Consider the following 21,701-nt stretch of genomic DNA (forward strand, 5'->3'; position numbering starts at 1 on the left):
TGGTGGTAGGTTATGGTCGTAACAAGAAACACACAGCTAAATTAAAAAAAAATATTTTTTTTACTATTTTGGGCCAGTTTTTCTATGATAATAATAATAATAAAAAAAAAAAAAAAAAATCAGGAGATATCGATTACCATTTACCACCAAATGAAAGCCCAATTTGTCTTGAAAAAAATCAATGTATAATCCACCTGGATGTACAAAGTATTTGTGGTGATATGTATGGTTTTGCTATCACATGTCAACGTTGCAGAATTGTGCTTAGGCATTTAGATTTGTTTTACCCTTAGGCGTGAAGGGGTTAAACAAAAATACTTACCACTCCTGAATAGGGAAAGCTGGGCCAGCATTGGTACTTGAGAAGATTTGCCATCTGGTCCATGGAAAGTTCGTTTTTTTGTGTTTTCAGGTTGGAAACGAGATTTCCAAAGTCCCTTGAAATACAGTGCATTGACTACTACTAGCCTCGTCAGGGAGCTATCCAATAAATCAGAGGACAACAGGTTGTCGATCATGCCTACAAGACATAAAAGTCACATGATTCTTAAAGGATTAACAAATGGAATGCAAATAAGGTGGCACTATCTATACTATGTAGATATTACAAAGTGTCAAAAAAAAATATTATTTAATCTTACCACTAGCTATGCCTGCATGGTCTATTCTGGTATGCTTCTATGAATCTATGGGTTTTCTCGAAATACAAAAGACTCTAGAGACATGCCGCCATAGAAGTTTAAAAGGGATTGGCTGTACAGAAGCAGCCAGCTGTAAGAACATTTCAGCAGCAGACTGAAAATTGCTGCAGGCTTTGACCAACAGATCTGATTCAGATATGGCTTTGTGGTGGGGGAGAGGGAAGATGGGCTAGGCAAAGACTTAGCACGACATAAAACTTATTATCCTTTATCCCTTAAAGTTCACAGTTCAAGAAAAAAATAAATGCAGATATTTTTGCCGGGAAAAAATATGGGCATTTATGTTTTCCTGAAGGAACCTGGAAAGCATTACACGTGTGATCAATGGATCGGGGATGCAATAGTCAGGCTTCTGCAGACAACTCCTGCAGCTTTCTGCCTGTACCTTCTTAAGGGCTGTCTGCTGAAAGCTAAAGCCAACAAAATATTCAGGTCTTGACTATATATATATCATATACACACACACACCCACACCATTTGCATTCTACTGTATATAGAAGAACATGAAATACCAGGTTACCAATGAGCTCCACTAGCAAAACATTTGAGATACTCACCCTTTGTTTCATTCTTTACCCACTGGTTGATCATAGCAGCAGCTGTGTTCCTGTCCTGGAAGTCAACATTTCTCACATGACTCTGAAAAATCTCTCTATTCTTGCTGACAAAGGGACCCTCCATCTTGAATCCACTGTTGGCAAACACAGCATTGGCTGTGGTAACAATGTCCTTATTCTTCTTTGCTACTATCGCCTTGTTGATTCGCTTTAATATTTTACCAACCACTGCACAGGACAAAAAACACATACATAATCATTAACATAAGAAGGAATGCTTGCAAAAATATCCAACATCATTTTAAAATTATCTCTTATGAAATAATGTTAGAGTCTTGCATTTCATAAATATATGCTTTTGGCTCAACACATAATTATTTCAGTTTGGACAGAGTAAGGAAGGGTTAGAGTCCTCTGCCAAATAACAGTCCGTTAGCCCCGATGAAGGGTGCGCAGATCCCCAAAGGGAACCTTTTTTAAACACGCCTGTCTTTTGGATGTATGCACTTTCCCTTCCCGACTTACTGGGGCGCTTGCATTTCTTTTGTTTTCATCTCATATACAGTATTTACATATAAGTGCAGCCTACTTTTTCTACTTGCCAGCACCCATAAGCACCTAATTTCCCCTAGAAAATCTCCCCAAGTGGGGATGCAGACAAAACTAAAAAACACATTTTCAATAGTGAGGATGGGCTAAAAATTAACATTTTTATTTCGGTTTCTTACTACCCATCTCAGTTATGACCATACCCCTCATTACCTGAATGACTATCACTAAAAAAAAAAAAATTAAAAAGCTAAGAAGAGAAAAAGTTTCATGTACGGTGAGCTGAGCAAATAGAAACACCTGGGACAGGATAAGACTGTAGATAAAAGTCATCATAGGTTTGTATCAGAGCACATGTATAAACTGCCTTTTGTAGCAGACATGTTTAGCAATGTTAGTGTCTATATTTTTGCTCATATGTGTGTCATTTATGGTCGACAGGCAAGACACATCTGTGTGGATCTAGATGAAGAATGCATGGAGATAGCAGTTTTTTAAAGCCCAGCTCCAGCCAAAATGTATTTTTCTGTTTAGGATCGAATACAAAAAGGGATAAAAGTACAAAATATTAAGATGTGCTGTTCAAACTTTGGCTTTTATATTGATGTGACACAGATATGGTTGAAAGGCCATACAACCACCCTTTTGTTGGTAGACGTCTTATGTACTGATCATTTGATCTACACAATTAGACACCCCTATACACAAGACCATGAAGGGCACAAAGAACCAAGTGCAAAATCTTTCTAATCCAAACAATACAGATTCCAAAGAAGTAAAAAAAAAACAAAAAACATACCATTCACTTTATAGCGCATTGCTGTTGTCAACTGTTTTTTTGTCTTTCCATCAGCGCCCAGCTGAAGCATTCCCAATACAGAAGCAATTCCATGAGGGGATATGACCACATTGTCATGAGGTTTAGTCTTCACCACTTGATTGAACACCTGAATTCCAATGTCCGATCCAAGTTCCTCAAGGGATATTGGACTAATCTGTGACTGCGCTGAAGTCAAATATACCACCGCAAATAAAGCCAAGAGGAGCCTCGTCATGGTCTTTCAACTTGAACTAAAACACCTGCAAGGGCAAAAGGAATACTCAGTTATAACAAAATTTCTTACAGCATGTAACTTTATCCAATTTACCCATAGGATAAAAAAAAATACAATGGTATCTTTTAAATCGATCACTATAAAAACAAACAAAAAAAAAAAAAAAAGAGACCAACAATAGCAGAATTGTAGCTTAGAGGACATTATCCTCACGGACTTTCTACATTCTACTTGCGTTTGCCCCAATTTCATTCCACAAGCCAGAAACATACTATTCAGTTACTTGATTTCAAGCCAAACTGGCCATGAAGCATGTGTGGTTGTGGGATTGTTGTAGAAATATTGCAAGCATGTTTAAGGAACATATTTCTAACGTACTATATAGCATGGTATGGGCAAATTCTACTTTTAAGGTATTGAAAAAAGAAAATAATTTAAGCTCAGCAAACTCACAAAAAGTAGTAGTATAGACCTTTTATTATTGCTATAGTGTAAACTTTTCTTTCTTTTAACAAAGAGCCAGTACTTGGAGAGAAATCAAATGCTTCTTGTTTTCTAAAGAGAAATCAAAAGTTCTAAATGATGACGTTTGCCAAACACCCTGTATAGTAATTCAGATATACTGCATTGGGAATGATGCCAGTACAGGAAGCAGAAGGGGGGAGAAGCCTAGGGGGTTTCTAATCAGCTGAGAGTGAAAGGGGAGCCAAAATCCAGGAAGTTAGTTGGATGTTGTAATCCTAATTGCTTACAGCCAGTACACAAGGGAGGTCTAAAACCTGCAGTTTATCTGGAATATAGTTGTTATTTTAAATACAGTTTAGGTCAATATCAGATAGACATTTGTGCACGTCAAAGGTTCCTGTAAGTGAAACTCCAGCTTTTGTTCCCCTTTTTTTTTTAAGGAACCATCAGGTACAGTATTGCAATGATTTTTACTAGCTTTAGTTCAAAAACTTTTTCCTGCATCTTTGTTTCATGCATTAAATTTAATATCCCCACCCAATTCTATGATGCAGAGATTCGAAAACTGTTACTACAGACCTAGGCTTCATGCACACTGGCTTAAAAAAACAAAACAAAAAAAAAAAAAAAAAAAATGCTGCTCCTTGAGTTTAGCGTTTTGCCTGTAGGAGCAACTAATGTTATGCTATGTGTCCATGCACATTAGGTAATCTAGAGGCATTTTTAGGGGCAGTGTTCAGAGGCAGAAAAACACCCTTCTGTTTTGTCTTTTTGAGAGCATTTTTCTGGCAGAGAAAATGAAACGCTAAAAACGCTAGTACAAAAATTGCTTAAAAATTAGCGTTTTTTTTCTGCCAAGAGCAATAGTATTTTTTTTTTAAAGTGTTACTAAACCCAAAACAGTAAAGTCAGTCTGTATATGGAGTAAAGCATGCTTGTTATACTCACGGTGGAACCCAAAATTGTTAATCCTCTGCATTATGTTAAGGACATTTGAGCCCGTCTTTTCTGATCCTCCCTTTCTTCCAGTGTCTCCCTCTTATCTCCTGATAAGACATATTGTGTGGAGACACTGCATATGCTCAGTTTGGTGTGTATTGCTGAAGAGGTTTTTTGTTTGTTTTTTTCTTGGGGGAGTGCATGTGATCAGCACAGGGCCAAACAGCACTACCCAGACAAAAGTCAGGGGTTCTACATCCTCCTAGAGAAAACTCCTACAAGCTTTAACCAGTGCTCTGCTGAACACAGATAGAAGTCACATGACTGCTCTAACTTCTGATGAGAAAAGGTATTTAGCAGTTTATATTTACTAAAATAATTGCACTTCCATGTTGTGTGTACTGTGGGAGACCAGATACAGTGAATGCAGGGTCCTGGGTTTAGTAACACTTTAAGCTAGTGTGCATGGAGCCTAAAAGGGTTCGTTCACCTTTACTGAAAAGCCTGAAGGAACAGGACACCATTCTTCCCTGTGGCATTTGGGATGGCTGTAATGGCTGTTCTCTCCCTACAACTTGGGATGGATCCATTACAAGCTCTGAAACATTTTAGGAAAGCTTCTTTTTAATGTGCTTTTGGCCTACATTTTTAAACTGAAAGGGAGCCCACGCTACCATACCCATATGGGACAACAGTGTGTAAAAAAAAAAAAAAAGAGAAAGAGAAAAAAGTACAATGCAAGACCAATAGCATTGCTACTGTGCATGAGGATGCCGGGTGACCTCCCTCAACCCGGAGTGGCAGAGAGAAGAGTGCACTTCAACTTACTTTTCACAGTAAATGGCAGCAAATTCATGCCTAAAAACAAATCCTAAGTAAGGCTCATCAGGCATGAGAGGACCAGAGATTATTACTGCTTCTTACATGCAATCTGCACAGACCCAACGGTGGGATCACCTACAAGCATGGTAGCCACTTGTCCTTCTGCAGCATCATAGGCTGAAGCTAGAGTGCAGGCTACAGGCTTGAACAATCCCAGCAAGGTACAGTACGTGCAGAGTCCATTAGGAACTTTCTCCATATTCCTCAATCCCTTCACCCCACATGCCTTGCCTGGATTTCATAGCCAAATCACAGGTCTCCCGCTACTCTATCAGTGCCTCAATGCTGGCAGGCAGGGGCCCCTTCATTCCTCCAACCCTCTTCCCCAATCAAGGAGGATCTGGAGGCACAGATGCCTGGGGCTTTTAAGAGGGAACTGAAAAAAGTACAATAAAAAGTCGACTAAGTCGACCACATTACAGACCTCCATTGAGACTAGGTTGAGGTTGAGACAAGCTACAGGCATTGAAACAGCACAAGCAAACCAGTTACATAGAATACATTTCCTTTCAGCTAAAAATGATGGGAAAAAAAAGAAACAGAACAAAATATTAGATTGAAAGGTAACCCAGAGGCCACTTGCAGCCCTGAATTAAAGGCTACAGTTATTGAAATACTGAACACCTTTCCAGGCAGGGACCCTGGCACCGACTTAGAACTGAACATAGCGTCTAGAGTGACAGGCCCAAAAATCCAAGCACACACTGAACCCAGAGATAAGGTTTGCTTTTCTGCACAAGAGTGGAACCTCATTTGTAAAGTGTAGCAGAAAAAAAAAATAAAAAATCAAGCATTTTTAGCTGATCTCACCCACACAACTACCAGCACTGTTCTGTTTTGTGGACATTGATGACAATGATGGCCCTAATTGGCTGAATCCTCCAGAAGACCCTCTGCTCATCCCATGTCACACTCTCTTTAAAAGAGGGTTAGCAGATCCAGACACTCCTCATGGGACCTCTGGGATGCTCAATTGGAATGCAGCAATACTTAACCTGAGACCACCCAACAGTATATATTGTACCTAAGAATATGCAGATCCTGCCATCGGATTTGATGGGACCAATGATGATTTCTCTAGACTAGCCCCAATGGAGACATGGTCTACACTTCCTCTAATACCTCTACCCAGTTAATTCCCCCCACCCTCCCTCCTTTCCCTAAGCCACTCCCTGAATTGCAATAGACTAAAATGGTGGACCACAATCTTATAGCTTATCAGACCAAATTAAAGGCAGGCACAAGCATTAAGCTAATCTCATGGAACGTGAAAAAAAGAGTTAAGAGATTTCCCTGAAAAGTGATTAGGGGGTACTGGGATAACCCAAATTGCTTTCAAAATGTGAATAACCTCCAGACTCATGAAATCGCAAAGCTGTTTGCCCCATGCCAAGGCCAAAGGCATCAGTACTGTAGTGTCTGAAATCACCAACTGGACACTCCCAACACAGCTTGGAGACCCAGAAGGCAATTTCCTTTTCTTAAAGGGCACCCTCAATGGCTCCTTAGTCACTCTGGCAAAAATGTGAATTTGTCCAAATCTCAAATAGATATCTTAGGACCTTGCACAGCCATCCTTTCAGAGTTTGTGGAAGGTGGCCTATTCATAAGAGAATATTTCAGCCCTAGACCCACTCATAAACCAATCTAGAAGTAACACACACTGCTCATGCTCCTTCTTGCAAAACATTGAAATGCTTCAGGCTGAAAGACAGGCGGGCATGCAGTGTATATAAAAAGTCCACACACCCCTGTTAAAATGTCAGGTTCCTGTGATGTAAAAAAAATGAGACAAAGATAAATCATTTCAGAACTTTTTCCTCCTTATGTAACCTTTAAAACTGTACAACGCAGTTGAACAACAAACTGAAATCTTTGAGGTGGAGGTAAGTAAACAAACTAAAATAATATGGTTGCATAAGTGTGCACACCCTTAAACTAATACTTTGTTGAAGCACCTTTTGATTTTATTCCAGCACTCAGTCTTTTTGGGTATGGTTCTATCAGCATGGCTCATCTTGACTTGGCAATATTTGCCCATTCTTCCTTGCAAAAACACTCAGAATCTGTCAGATTGCGAGGGCCTCTCCTGTGCACAGCAGTCTTCAGATCACCCCACATATCTTTCATCGGATTCAGGTCTGGGCTCTGGCTGGGCCATTCCAAAACTTTAATCTTCTTCTGGTGAAACCATTCCTTTGTTGATTTGGATATATGCTTTGGGTTGTTGTCATGCTGAAAGATGAAGTTCCGCTTCATGTTCAGCTTTCTAGCAGAAGAGTGAAGGTTTTGTGCCAATATTGACTGGTATTTGGAAAACTGTTCATAATTCCCTCTACCTTGACTAAGGCCCCAGTTCCAGCTGAAGAAACAACAGCTCCAAAGCATGATGCTGCCACCACGTTTCACTGTCGGTATGGTGTTATTTTGGTGATGTGCAGTGTTTTTGCGCCAAACATATCTTATGGAATTATGGCCAAAAAGTTCAACCTTGGTTTCATCAGACCAGAACACATTTTCCCACATGCTTTTGGGAGACTTCAGATGTGTTTTTTCAAAATTTAGCCAGGCTTGGATGTTTTTCTTCATAAGAAAAGGCTTCAGTCTTGCCACTCTACCCCATAGCCCAGATATATGAAGAATACAGGAAATTGCTGTCACATGTACCACACAGCCAGTACTTGCCAGATATTCCTGCAGCTCCTTTAATGTTGATGTAGGCCTCTTGGCAGCCTCCCAGACCAGTTTTCTTATATTTTCTTCAATTTTGGAGGGACGTCCAGTTCTTGGTAAGGTCACTGTTGCGCCATACTTTCTCCACTTGATGACCTTCTTCACTGTGTTCCATGGTATATCTAATGCCTTGGAAATTCTTTTGTACCCTTCTCCTGACTGATGCCTCTTAACAATGAGATCCCACTGATGCTTTGGAAGCTCTCTGCAGACCATGGCTTTTGCTGTAGGATGCGACTAAGAAAATGTCAGGACTTACTAGAACAGCTGAACTTTATTTAGGGTTAATCAGAGGCACTTTAAATGATGGCAGGTGTGTATTGGCTCCTATTTAACATGATTTTGAATGTGATTGTTTAATTCTGAACAGTTATATCCCTAGTTACAAGAAGGTGTGCACACTTATGCAACCGCATTAATAATTTTAGTTTTTTATGTTTTCTTTCCCCCTAAAAGATTTCAGTTTATTTTTCAATTGAGTTTTACAATTTATAGGTCACAGTAAAAGGTGGAAAAAGTTCTGAAATTATTTATCTTTGTTTAATTTTTTTACATCAAAGAAACATGACATTTTAACAGGGGTGTGCAGACTTTATATCCACTGTATGGCGCATGCTACAAGCCATTTAAAATAAAATTTAAAAAAAAAATACTTTTTTTGTCAGCTGTGAACATCTCTTACTGGAGGTCTAGACTACTTCTTCAAATAGTTTAGGCAAAAGTCTCCTCTTTGACTATATAAAATTGTCACCACTGCTGACCTTGCATTAGTCAAACTAGAGGTCTCAGTAGCTGACATTTTATCTAAAGAGTGGCACTGGAGGTTAAATGACTTGGATGGGTAAATTAAAATTATTATCTAGTCTGAATTTGATATCTTTGTATACTGCAGGTAAATAATATGCCAGTGGCAGACCGGTAACAATATTGTAGTCCCACAAATGTATATAAAGACAAATGACAGTATGGGAGTATCCTAATCCACAGTATCTTGAAAGCCTAGGGTAGCAGACGTAAAAATCAAAAGGGAAGCAAATAGTAGAGCTCTTAGAAAGAAAAAAGTTTACAATTTGGAAATGATCCTTAAGAAAGGATCATTTCCAAAGATAACAAGATATCCTTAGACATAAGCTAATAGCACAGCATATGAAGGTGCAATAGATATTGGAGCTGTCTCACACTGAGATTTTAAAGTAAATGAGATTTGCAGGTTTTTTTTTTCCAGGAGTTGTGCTTTGGTTGAGATAACTTGACAGCTTAAATGACTGTTTTTGCTGAGGATGTTGTCATTACCATCAGCCTTTAGAATTCTTTAAAACCATTTATCTAATTTTCTGTCATTTTTTTCTTTCAGATTGCTAATTAAGGGGAGTAGTTAATGGTTTACAAGTGTGATATAGCTAGACTTCAACTCACATTTAAACTTGTTCACACAGAAACATAGCAGAAAATAGACCAAGTGGTCTATCGAGTCTGACGCACGCACGCGCACACACACACACACACACACACACACACACACACACACACACACACACACACAATTAGGTAAAAATATGTGTATGTGGATTGATGCCATCTATTCTCACCCTTCTGCAGCAGTAAAAGTGAATTGGGTAACCCCAGACTACTTTTAAATTACAAAGAGGACCAAGGAAGGCTTCCCACTCTACCCTTACCTTTTTACTTACCTTAGAGCCTTTTCTTTGTCATGTCTGCACCATCTCTAACATCCATGACACTCAGGGAAATAATCCCCCTTCATAAAAGTATCAGGTTATACGATGACCTACTCTTTTGGTTTGGTAACCCAATGTTAAAATGATCAGAAATCTGAAGTTCTTGACCATGCCCTCAGAGTGCCTAAAACATATTTTTTTTAAAATCTCATGCAGCTTGGGCTTGCATGTTGCTTCGTTGGAAGCAACCCAGTCCTCCTCCCATCAACTTATGGTGTGTCAACGTTGATGAAATGACAGTTATGGAAGATTTGCCAGCACTCAAAAAGTACAGGAAAAATTTGACAGTTTTACAGTTTTCAAGTTTGCACGCTCCCAAGAGCAAATGCTCCTCAACTTTTTTCAGTCAGGGCACTTTTAAAATTAGGAATAATCCTAAGGCCCCACATTCTAAAATGTAGAAAACAGTCACACACTGGAGGACACCCAATGTCAGAGGTGATTTATTCTCCCAAAGCAAGTATAACTTTGCACACTGGTACTGACTAGTTTTCCAGGGTTTCTTTTCTCCATTAGTTTCTCTCCCTCACTCGGCTAATGTGATCCCAATACTGATGGTGAGGGGCAGGGGAGGGTCAAACAAGGATGCTCTTCAGGCACCCGACGTCGTCCTCATCAACTTATGATGTCATTGGTAGTTAGGGCGCCAGCAGCTAGAAAGTTGCATAGGTGCACAATGAAAACCTGTGCCACTGTAACTAAAAGGGCAGGCTTGATCCACTTGCTGGCTTTTATACATTTCTGGGGCAATTTTTAGCCATTTTGCCAAGGTACCCCTGAAAAAACCTTGAAGGCACTGATGAAAAAGGCTGGTATAGAGAACTACTGATTGAAGATGTAAAGGGAACAAAAAGATGTACCTGCTTATCCTTTGTACACGTTTCATCTTAATGTCCTCAAACTCCCCTCCTCACAGCTTTCCTTTACAACTCTACATTATGAGTTCTGGTCTCTGTCCCTGCCCCCTCCTCATCTCACCAAAATAGTGTGTCCCCTTTAATTCCCAAATTACCTTCTGACACCATATTTTCTTGGTAAGTTTTATTTCAGTTTACCCTAGTTCAAAGAGTGGGATCTCCCTCAAGAGTCATTCTAGTTAAAAGAAAAATGTTAGACATAAAGCAGTATTAAACCAAAAATGTAATCTATTGCAGCTTACCAATCATTCAGTGGCATCAGTTTTCTGTTTTAGGCTTTTTGGGGGGACATTTTCACCTGGTGATCCAGCCAGTAAATCTGTTGTTTTTCAAAAGAACAAGCTCTTCAGCAGAATGCATCAGTTACAGAGATGAAGCAAACCATTTAAAGCACATTTAATCAGGACATTAGCAAACAGCAGCATTGTCAGTAAAGGGGGATGGGAATGTTAAACGTAAGAGCAGATTTATTTATAGAAAACAGGGTTTTTTTGCTTTTGAGATAAAGGTTTTATATAAGTAAAAGCTGATCATTTTAACTGCCCCTGCCAAAGTTAAATGGTTTGCCTCAGCCATGTAAACTGATACGTACTGCTGAACAGCTTGAGCTTGTGAAAAACAGACTTGCTGGCTGGATCACCAGATGAAAATTCTGTAGAAGAAAAAGCCTAAAAAAGAAAAATATGAATGCAGCCATCACATCTTAGAATTGGTAAGCTGCAATATATTAAATGTTTGCTGTTGGGTTTATTACTGCTTTAACTATACAGCTCAAATTTAATTTGGCTTGCACAATAATAATAATAATAATAATAATTACTGACTATACTCCTGCTCAAACCCTATTGTGGTTGGAAATAGCTGTACACAAATGGTAAGAAAGTAAACTAGTACCAGAATGATCGTTAAAAAGTCTTCCAAATGTTACCAGATTGTTAGAACTTTAGAACGTTTTTAGAAATGAAAGGGTTGGTTTATTAAAAAATTGATAGGTTTGTGATAGGCTTGACCTGATAACCCTGTTTCTTTTGTGTTTTCAAAAAGCCTTGCCTTTCCCACTCTATCCCACTCTGGGAGTTTCAGAATGTTCTTAGACCCTTTGCAATTTTTAACACCTACTGTTACATTCCTAATATAAAATAACATTAAACATCCAGCGTGGAGAGCAGAGCCCCCTTAGAATGTCCACAGTAGTTGTGCAGGCCTGGGAAACTCAGTAGCAGAGATTTCATAAAAAGACACAGAAAGAAAAAAAAAAACCTCTATAGAGCAGTGGTCTTCAAACTGCAGCCCTTCGCATGCCTTTATTTGGCCCTTGGGATTTTCTCCCACAGGTGTGAAGCGCTATTCCTCCCACAAATGTATTTATTTATTTAAAAGGTACTTGTATAGCACCATCAGTTTACGCAGCTCTTTACATATATATTGTACATTCACATCAGTCAATAACCCTCAAGGGACGTACAATCTAAGATCCCTAACTTACATTCATACATACACATACTAGGGCCAATTTACAGGAGCCAGTTTACATACCAGCATGTCTTTGGAGTGTGGGAGGAAACTGGAGTACCCGGGAGGAAACCCAAGCAGGCACAGGAAGAACATGCAAACTCCAGGCAGTAAGTGCTATGGCTGGGATTCGAACCAATGACCCTAGTATTGCCAGGCGGAAGTGCCAATCATTTAGCCACTGTGCTGCCCATGGATACAGATGATGGGGCACTATTCCTTCCTCAGACTGATGATGAGGAACTATTCCTCCCACTGACACCAACAATGGGGCACTATTCCTCTCACTGATGCCAACAATGGGGCACTATTCCTTTCACAGATGCCAAATGATGTGACACTATTCCTCCCACTGACACCAATGATAGGGCATTTAATCCTATCACTAATACCGATTAGGGGGCGCAATTCCTCCTCCTACTGACCATTTTGTAATTTATTTTTTACTCCCACTGACCAAAGTCTACTCCCCCGTAAAGTCTGAAGGACAGTACAACTTTGGTAAAAGTTAGGAGACCCCTGCTCTAGAGCTTTAACTCTCCAGCATCTACCCACAATTCAATATATCAGTTATAAGAGGACCATCCTTTTAATAAAAACACAGCGAGCTGTAATGTCCAGAGTATGAAAACAAGTTGCCACTGTCCAAGTTGCAAAGCAAAAATGTATTTTGTTTGTTTTTTACAGTTTAGCTTACCAATGCCAGAAAACCAAACTGTTCATAATGACCAATCTCTGAGGCAGTAAAAAATAATAAACAGCTCAAATTGTATTACTGCTGGAAATAATATAGCAGCGTGATTTATAATGAAACAAAAATGACCACCCCAAATTAACAGGCACAGCAGTCTGAAAAATTCTGCTTCATCATAAGTGGTCATCACTATGGTATGAGCAAGAAACTAATTTAAGAACCTTCGACACCTTAAAATATACCCAGTCATTTCCGAACAACTTTGTTTAGACTAGTCTCACTGAAAGTAAATTCCCAGTTTACAGACTTAGTGCTGGCAAAGGAAAGGAAATGAGAAAAGTAAACACAAACACACCGAGCCTGAACATTTCACAACCCTGGACTAAAATGTGTTTAACTCAATAACCTGCCTTTCCTAAACTACAGACAAACGTGGGCTTTTGTTTTCTTTGTCTATTCATTTTTACACTCATATTTGGGTTTGGAGTGGATGCCAATAGACGTCTCCTCCCAGCCTCCCCCCCCCCCCCCTCCACCACATCATTTTCTGGCAATGCTGAAAATGCTCCCAGTTATGTGTATAAGTCACAGCCATTGATATAGTGCCTCAGTCTTACCACATCCAGGCATTATTCCCTTGCAGAGGTATTCATCTTTTTCCAAACAGAATCCTTCTGTTCAACCCAGGAGATTGATTAAATGAGCTTTAGAAGAGTGGACAAGAGCTCAAAAAAAGTGAAGATTTTCCATATTATAGGGAACATACAGGAATAATAAATGTGCCTAAACATTACCATCATTGCCAACATTTCCCAAAAATCTTTTAGGGACACTTTTGTCCTGTATGTCCAGAAAGGCGGTATGGGCAGAGGAACATTTTAATTATGGGCAGGGCATTCAATTGTGGGTGTGGTGCAAAACTAACTGAAAACTGGCCCAAAATGGGCGTGGTTCAATTATGCTAAATAGTAGGCGTGGCTTAAAGGAGTGTGGTTAGAGTCTGAGATGACTTACATAGTGGAGAATGTGGTAGTGTTAAATAGGGAATATACTGTAGGTAGGGCAGTGTACAGAAGTCAGTAGTATGTAGGGCAGTGCACCAGTGGTGTATTTTTGTTTGTGCTGGAAACAATGCAGTTGCTTCTATTGGGGGTGGAGCCTGAACATGGCGGCAACGGAGAGTGTAGAGTGAACACTCTCCGTTAACCTCCCTCGACTATCTCCTCCTCAAGTGTCCCTGTTTGTGGACCGGCTGCCCCGGAGATATGTGGACCCACCTGCTTGGCTGAGGAAGCTTTCTGGAGACTGTGGGGAGCCGAGCCTGGACTGTGACAGTGAGCGCCTGCTTCCCCGGGGATCATCTCGCGGTAGTGACGAGAGAAGGAGAGCGGTTGCCGGGAGACAGTAGTCACGTGTGCTGCTGCGGAGGATCACTGGGAGACAGAGTTGCCGGCCGGCGTTTCGGGAGGCCGAAGGCCGGAGTAAAGCAGGCTGTCGATCGGAAGGCCCCGCGGTGGTCTGGGTAAGTGCATCCCTAGCACCCCATACCAGTTTCCCTTGGACTCAGTGAATCTCCAGGCTTCCCCTAGAGGCTTTGGAAAAGGCTCCTGCTCCCTTGGGGTTATTGGCGGTGACGGAGCGACGAGGAGTGCGGCTGTCAGGAGACGGCTAGGACGGCGCAGCCACACGAGAGAGATGCCGTTCCCCCGGTTTATACCCTGGGAGACAGATACAGCAAGAGTGGAGAAGCCCAGCTAGCCCAGTGAGGAGAGAAACCCGTGTTCGGGTACCCCGAGGGTGGAACACAGATATACTGCCTCAGTACTGCCACTGTTTCCGTGGGATTATATATATCATCGAACTATAATATTATACTCCTTACCTCCCTCCTCCATACCTCTATATCACCCCATATGAGTATTCCACCCTGGTAACAAATTATACTATCTTTATGCAACTATAGATACATCTCTAGCCTTTATTTCCACACCATTGAGAAATCGCATATTGTTCCTAGAAGAAGTTAACATCACAAAGAGTAACCCCCCAGGAGAAGATCGCCACAGAAGAGACTCGCACCCTGAAGGACATTACAACTTGGAGGGTGAGTGATAACAGTAGTTCCACTGCAGAGTGGTTTTTTTTTTTTTTTTCCTCCCTCGCTCTGCATCTGCTGTTTAAGGAATTTGGACTTTGAATTCAGAGAGTCCTAGGGTGGGTTCAAAGACCCGATAGATTATAAGGAAAGGAGGAGGGATAAAACTTCAAAAATAATTATGAAAGGTAAAAACACCAAAGGGGTTGGGTCTAGGAACCCCCAATCTGGCACGATTAAAAAATTTACGACACAGGGAAATCTCACGCCAGATAGATCCCAGGGAATCAGTGAAAAGAGTGAATTGGAAATAAGCCTGGATAACAGCCCGAGACTTTCCCTGGGTCCGGTGTATAACAGCCAACAATCAATGGAAGGCATTGAGACGAGAGAATTTGAAAGGGACCTTCAAATACCAAATAAAAAGGAAATGGCGGAGATGTTTAAAGGTCTGAAAATCTCAATAAAGCAGGAGATGGGTATAATTCGGGGAGATCTGGAGCAATTGTTAACTAGGGTGGAGGAAACGGAGGAGAAAGTTCAAAAGCATGCCCAAATTATCCCAAACTTGAAAAAAGGGATAATAGACAATAGAAAGGACCTAAAAAGACTGCTCTACATGATGGAACAACAAGAAAACAGAGCAAGGATGAACAATCTAAGAGTGAGAGGTGTCCCAGAGCCGACCAGGGGGGAAGATTTAAAAGAGTTAATTGGCAAAATTTTGACCTTCATAATGGGTAATCAGGACATGGCGATATGTAAATTAGATGAAGTATATAGGATAGGAAGGTCTCAACGAGAAAAAGGAGTAGAGAAACCAAGAGACATAATTGTTAAATTTCATAATTACGGTGATAAAGAAGAGATATGGAAAAAGGTGAAAGGAAGAACAAGTATTGTATATGAAGGGAAAAACATCCAAATTTTTGCGGACTTAACAGCAGAGACTTTGCAGAAAAAGAGATTATTGAAACCCCTATTGGAAGTATTGAAAAAACATAATGTGAACTATAGATGGGGTCGTACAGCGGGTTTAATTGGATGGAGGGAAGGAATTATAGCGGTCCTGAGGTTCCCAGAAGATGTGGGGGATTTCTGTGATAAATTTGGCATACAGAAACTAGAGATCCCGGGTTGGGAAGGGGAGGAGGGAGAGTTATATAAACTGGAGGAAGAAAATTGGCAGCCGGTTAGAAAAAGAAATAGAGAAGCAATGGATAAAGGGACACGGGGGAGGAGGGGGGGGGGGGGGGGGAGTGCGGTCATGGGAGGAGTTGAACCCCTGAGGTAGGGATCTAAGGTGGATAAAGATCCATAGGCAGAGGAGGCCTGGAGGAGGGGGGGAGGGGGGGTGGGTAATACTCTGCATAGGAGGGGTAAGGGTAAGAGAACGGGTAGAGGAAAGAGAGAGAAAAGAAAGAGGAGGCCAACATGGAAGAAGTTCAGTTTGTAACCTTTAATGTAAAGGGACTAAGCTGCCCCGGAAAGAGATTTAGATTATTGAAGGAGTTACAACACAGGACAGCCTCAGTGGTTTTTTTGCAGGAGACACACTTGGCTTTGGAATCTAAGATTGGGCTGCGCTCAAGATATTTTCCGACATGGTATTATGCGGACTCGCCAATTAGAAGAGCAAAAGGGGTAGCTATAGGGTTTGCAAAAAATATTAGGTTTGATGTGGAGAAGAGAATAACAGACCCAGAGGGTAGGTTTTTGTTCCTAAGGGGTAAGTTGCAGGATATTGATTGTACAGTGGCTAGTATATATTGCCCAAATAAGAAACCAGAGATATTCCTAAGGGAAGTATTGCAGAGGCTGATGGATTTTAAAAGAGGTCGATTGATAGTAGCGGGGGATTTTAACCTTTGTATGGATACACGGCTGGATACTACCTCCCAAGTGAGGAAAGAGGAGTATAGGTCCCTGAGATTATTAAAGAAATCATTAAATGAGTGTCAGCTGGTGGATATATGGAGAATTAGGCATATGAAGGATAGAGATTATACATTTTACTCACATGTTCACGAGACTTACTCCAGATTGGATTATGTATTGATAGAACATCAATTTATAGACTCCGTGGCAGAGGTTATGATTGGAGGGAGTTCTATCTCAGACCACTCTCCGGTTGCAATGAAGTTAAGATGGGGTAGTGAAGACAGAGGTGGTTTTGTGTGGCGGATGAATGAAGCACTTCTATTGAATGAGGAGGTCAACCAAAAGATTAAAACAGAAATTGAAAGATATTTTGAAGAGAATGACACTGAGGAAGTTTCGGTCGCAACACTGTGGGAAGCTCATAAAGCCTATATCAGAGGAGTACTTATTGCAATAGGGGCAAAAAAGAAAAGAGAAAGGAGAGAAAAGATCAATAGACTTCTAAATGAAATAGCTGATCTGGAACAGGCCCACAAAAGGAACATCTTGAAAGAACTAAGGCAGAAGATAACAAAAAAAGAAAGATGAATTAGAGAGGATAATGGAGGAAGAAAAAAGAAGAGTTTTTAATAAATTAACAAGCGAAAGGTATAGATGGGGAGATAGACCGGGAAAACACCTAATGAGGGCATTGAGAGAAAAGAAAAATAGGAATTATATAGAAAAAATAAGAAACTCTAAGGGTGAAATGGTCCACTCAACTAAAAGAATCGCTAGAGTATTTGAAGATTATTATAGTGAATTATACAACATAATACCCCAGGACATCCCCAATAACATTGATACAGTAAATAAAGAAAAAAGAAGTATATTTCTAAAAAATGCAGGTTTATCGAAATTAAGTAAAATTCAACTGAATTCTTTGGATTCAGAAATCACGTCAGAAGAAATAGAAATAGCATTGAAGGATACAGTGGCGGGGAAAAGTCCGGGCCCAGACGGGTTTACTGTAAAATATTATAAAAAATATAAAGAGTTATTAATACCTAGATTGAAGACATATATGAACGCCCTTGGAGATAAGTTGGAAATTAGGGGAGAGTCCTTACAGGCCAACATAGTTTTAATTCACAAGGAAGATAAAGACCCTTCTCAGTGTGCAAGCTATAGACCCAATGCGCTGCTGAATGTAGACACAAAACTGTTTGCGAAAGTTCTGGCAAACAGGCTTAAGGTCTTGTTGCCAGAATGGATACATGGGGATCAGGTGGGATTTGTCCCGGGAAGGGAGGGTAGAGACAACGGATTAAGATCATTATTGCTTATACAAGAGGGGAAAAAAGAGAAGACCCCAGTAATATTATTGTCAATTGATGCAGAGAAAGCATTTGATAGAGTGAATTGGAATTTTATGATGGACACCTTGGTGGAGTTGGGGTTGGGGGATAGAATTAGGAAGTGGATTGGTAATCTATATAAAGGCCCCACAGCCACTGTCTTGGTAAATGGAGGAAGATCGGAGCTCTTTAGGATGTCAAATGGAACTAGACAGGGATGCCCCCTATCCCCACTATTGTTTGTTTTGTCCCTGGAGCCATTGTTGTCAATGATAAGAAAGAACATCAATATAAAAGGAATAAAGATAGGAGATAGAGAACATAAGGTAGCGGCCTATGCGGACGACTTATTGTTCTTCGTTGGAAACCCTCGTATTTCTCTACCAAACTTAATGAAAACACTGAAAGAGTATGGGGAAATATCAAACTTAAAAATTAATCCAACAAAATCAGAAATTTTAAATATACATCTTAAAAATAGTGAAAAAGAAAAAATACAAGAAGAAGAATTCCCCTTTGTGTGGAGAGAGAAAGAACTAAAGTATCTAGGGGTAAAATTGTCTGCCTCAACTAATAATATGTATAAGATTAATTACATTTCACTTTTAAATGAGATAAAAGAGGAATTTAAGAGGTTGGGAACTGGAAATCCGTCTTGGATGGGCCGTATAAATCTGATAAAAATGATAATTTTGCCCAAAGTCCTATACAAGTTTCAAATGATCCCAATTAAACTTCCAGAGGTTTTTTTTAGGACACGAAGGAAAATGCTCTTGGGATATATATGGAGAAAAAAAAAACCGAGGATATGCTATGAAACGCTGACTAGAATTAAAGAGAGAGGAGGCTTAGGGCTCCCAGATTTTAAGAGATATTATAATGCGACCTTGATCGCGAGAATCTTTGACTGGACTCATAACCCAGGGAAAAGTTGGGTCAAAATTGAAAATATACTGAGCGGGTCCAACCTGAACAGAATTATATGGTTACCTACACCTCACCGTGGACTAGATGTTAACACAAGTACATACACTTCTATTGTTTTAAAAGTTTGGCAGATGTTACACAGACAAAGGGGCTGGGTTTTTAATTCACAGTTAATGCCACTTAAAAATACAGATTACTTTGCACCGGGGAAGGAAGAAATCACGGGGAATTGGATTATTAAACAGGATGCGCAACTGAGAGATATAATGGTGGGCGAGGAATTAGGATCTTATAGAGAGATGGTGAAATTAAAGGGAGAGGTTTTTAGTAGAATGGACGAGGTTCGATACCATCAATTAAAACACTTTTTTGAGAGTCTCCCAAAACCGGTGAGAACAAAAAAGGATTGGAATCTATTTGAAAATCTATTAGACACACGGGGAGATGGGAGACATGGGGTTGCTAAAATATATAGAATCTTAACGGCACTAGACACTGACACAAAATTAATTTATATAGAGAAATGGGGAAAAGATATGGGGAGGGAGATCAGTGAGGAGCAACAGAGGAAAATGCTTAGATTAATTCACGAAAATATTAGTATGAGAGAAGTGGAATTAAATTATAAGTGTTTAGTTAGATGGCACATTGCACCGAGTGTGGAGCACAAGATGAGTAGGGAGAACTCTCCACTATGTTGGAGAGGTTGTGGTGAAGTAGGTACACTATTTCACATTTGGTGGGAATGTTCAAAGATACAGGTGTTCTGGGGGAAAATTGTCCATTTAATGAGGAAAATTACTAAGATTGATGTTGGATTGGACCCAGAGTTATGTCTCCTTCATATATCTGAGCTCACAGTAAGATCATATAAGGACTCAGGGATTTGGCACTTTCTGAGTGCAGCTAAAAGCTTGATTCCTAAGTTCTGGAAAAAAAGGGAGGTCCCGACGGAAGAAGATTGGTTGATCAGAACGAATCAGTTATGTGAGATGGAAAGACTTTATTATACACACATAGAGGGGATGGAGATATATCATAAAAAGTGGGGAAAATGGGAAGTATTTAGACAAGAACTCTTGATGAACAATGATTTTTAGAAATGAGTTTTAGGAAAAAAAAAAAAAAGGGGATAGTGCTATATGTTTATCTATTCTTTCTCTCTCTTTTGGATTTGAAAAGAAACGGCAGAGCGGGATGGAGGGGGGAGGGGGGATACTGGTATAGGCGTGGGCGGGGAGGGGCTTTGGGGGGGATTCGGGTTGTGGGAATTAAATAAATCATGAGGAATATAATGATTATTTTATGAAGAAATGTTTGTTAATTATATCTGATTGAAACCTAATAAATATTTATAAATTAAAAAAAAAATAGGGAATATACTGTAGGTAGGGCAGTGTACAGAAGTCAGTAGTATGTAGGGCAGTGCACCAGTGGTGTATTTTTGTTTGTGCTGACCTAGGCAAGGCTAAAATTGGGTACCCCCCCACCCAAGTTTGCCCACCCCTTCATGTTCCACCTCTGCACCCCCTCCTGAGCACCTGTTACATCACTGCACCCCCTCCCATACTACATACACACATACTACATATACATACACTACATACGTCCCACCGCCATAGTACTTACCTTCATTGCACACGCTGCCCTAGGTAAAAGGAGGAGGGGCCGGGCGCGATTATCTGTGAGGCTGGCCACACCCCCTGCCACCTACTCACGCTGCAAAGCCTCACAGAGTGTCCTCAGAGTACCTGGACAGAGCTGCTGGGGGAGGAGGAGTGATCTGTCCTCATGTCTCTCTTTTCAGAAGCACAACACTGTGCTCCCTCGTGTGCTGGCACCCACCTGAGCGGCAATGTAAAAGTACACAGAGCAGAATTATGATGCCGGCCACCCAGCACAGGGACACAATCAGGAAATATTTCCAATTTTTGGGACGAAGACTGGCCATGACAGGGCTTTAAATCTGGGACTGTCCTGGGCAATCCATGACAGTTTGCAACTATGCATTACCATTAAAAAAATTACTTTTTGTAACAGCAGGGCACTTCTTGTGCCTAGGTACCTTTTCCTGTTGTATATCTGAATGTGAGATCTGAGGCAATGCTGCTCCTGTTTTGCTAGTCTCACAATTGGTGAGAGATTTGGAGAAATCACTTCTGTTGCTGTCCTCCCTACTCAAGAGGAAGTGTTGTCAGAGGACCTGCAAACCCAGATCTTCATGATTATACGCCATTCACTCTGTGGATCTGTGCTTCCTCCATCTCTCCTGCTGCTTCTTTATTATTATTCCACCTGTCATCAGGAAGCAGCCCTGAGATGAGGAAGCAAACCAGTACCCGTACCAGTGTGGAACAAAGCATAGAAATTCAGTAATGGGTAAATAATTAGCAGCAGTGAGTTTGGGGGTAACACTGGTGACAAAAACATTGTAGTTGCTGGTTTGTTGAGGTTTCACCTCTAGAGTTCTAAGCAACCCAAATCGCAGCTCTAACCGATTTTGCATTTAAGACCATAGAGGCTTTAATTCTATAGCCTGGTATAAACAAAACGATGTTCATCTATGTGCCATTCTTTTATGCCCTGCAAATATTGGAGGATATATAATCAGACATCCAAGTGCTGAAAACTTTGTCAAATTTTGAAGTTTCGGATGGAAAAAAACAAAAGAAATACAGGACTGTGATGGATGCGGCATCAGATCCCGGCCACCTTCAC

At 40.4% G+C, this 21,701-nt stretch overlaps 1 protein-coding gene across 2 annotated transcripts in view; it reads right to left on the reverse strand.

Annotated features, from left to right (window-relative positions):
• The window catches only part of SERPINE2 (serpin family E member 2), a 101,058-nt gene that overhangs the window by 33,126 nt on the left and 46,231 nt on the right, over positions 1-21,701 (reverse strand). For both annotated transcript variants that reach the window (XM_089669502.1, XM_089669503.1), the window contains exons 2-4: positions 2,607-2,887; positions 1,259-1,486; positions 323-520 (exon numbers count right to left, since the gene is read on the reverse strand). In XM_089669502.1, coding sequence (XP_089525628.1) covers positions 323-520; positions 1,259-1,486; positions 2,607-2,862 — 682 coding nt within the window. In that variant the 5' untranslated portion in view covers positions 2,863-2,887. The remainder of the gene's footprint in view (positions 1-322; positions 521-1,258; positions 1,487-2,606; positions 2,888-21,701) is intronic.

This window comes from Staurois parvus, unplaced genomic scaffold, assembly GCF_062004578.1.
Source record: "Staurois parvus isolate SC_StPar_1 unplaced genomic scaffold, SC_StPar_1.0 ptg000078l, whole genome shotgun sequence".
Lineage (NCBI taxonomy): Eukaryota > Metazoa > Chordata > Amphibia > Anura > Ranidae > Staurois > Staurois parvus.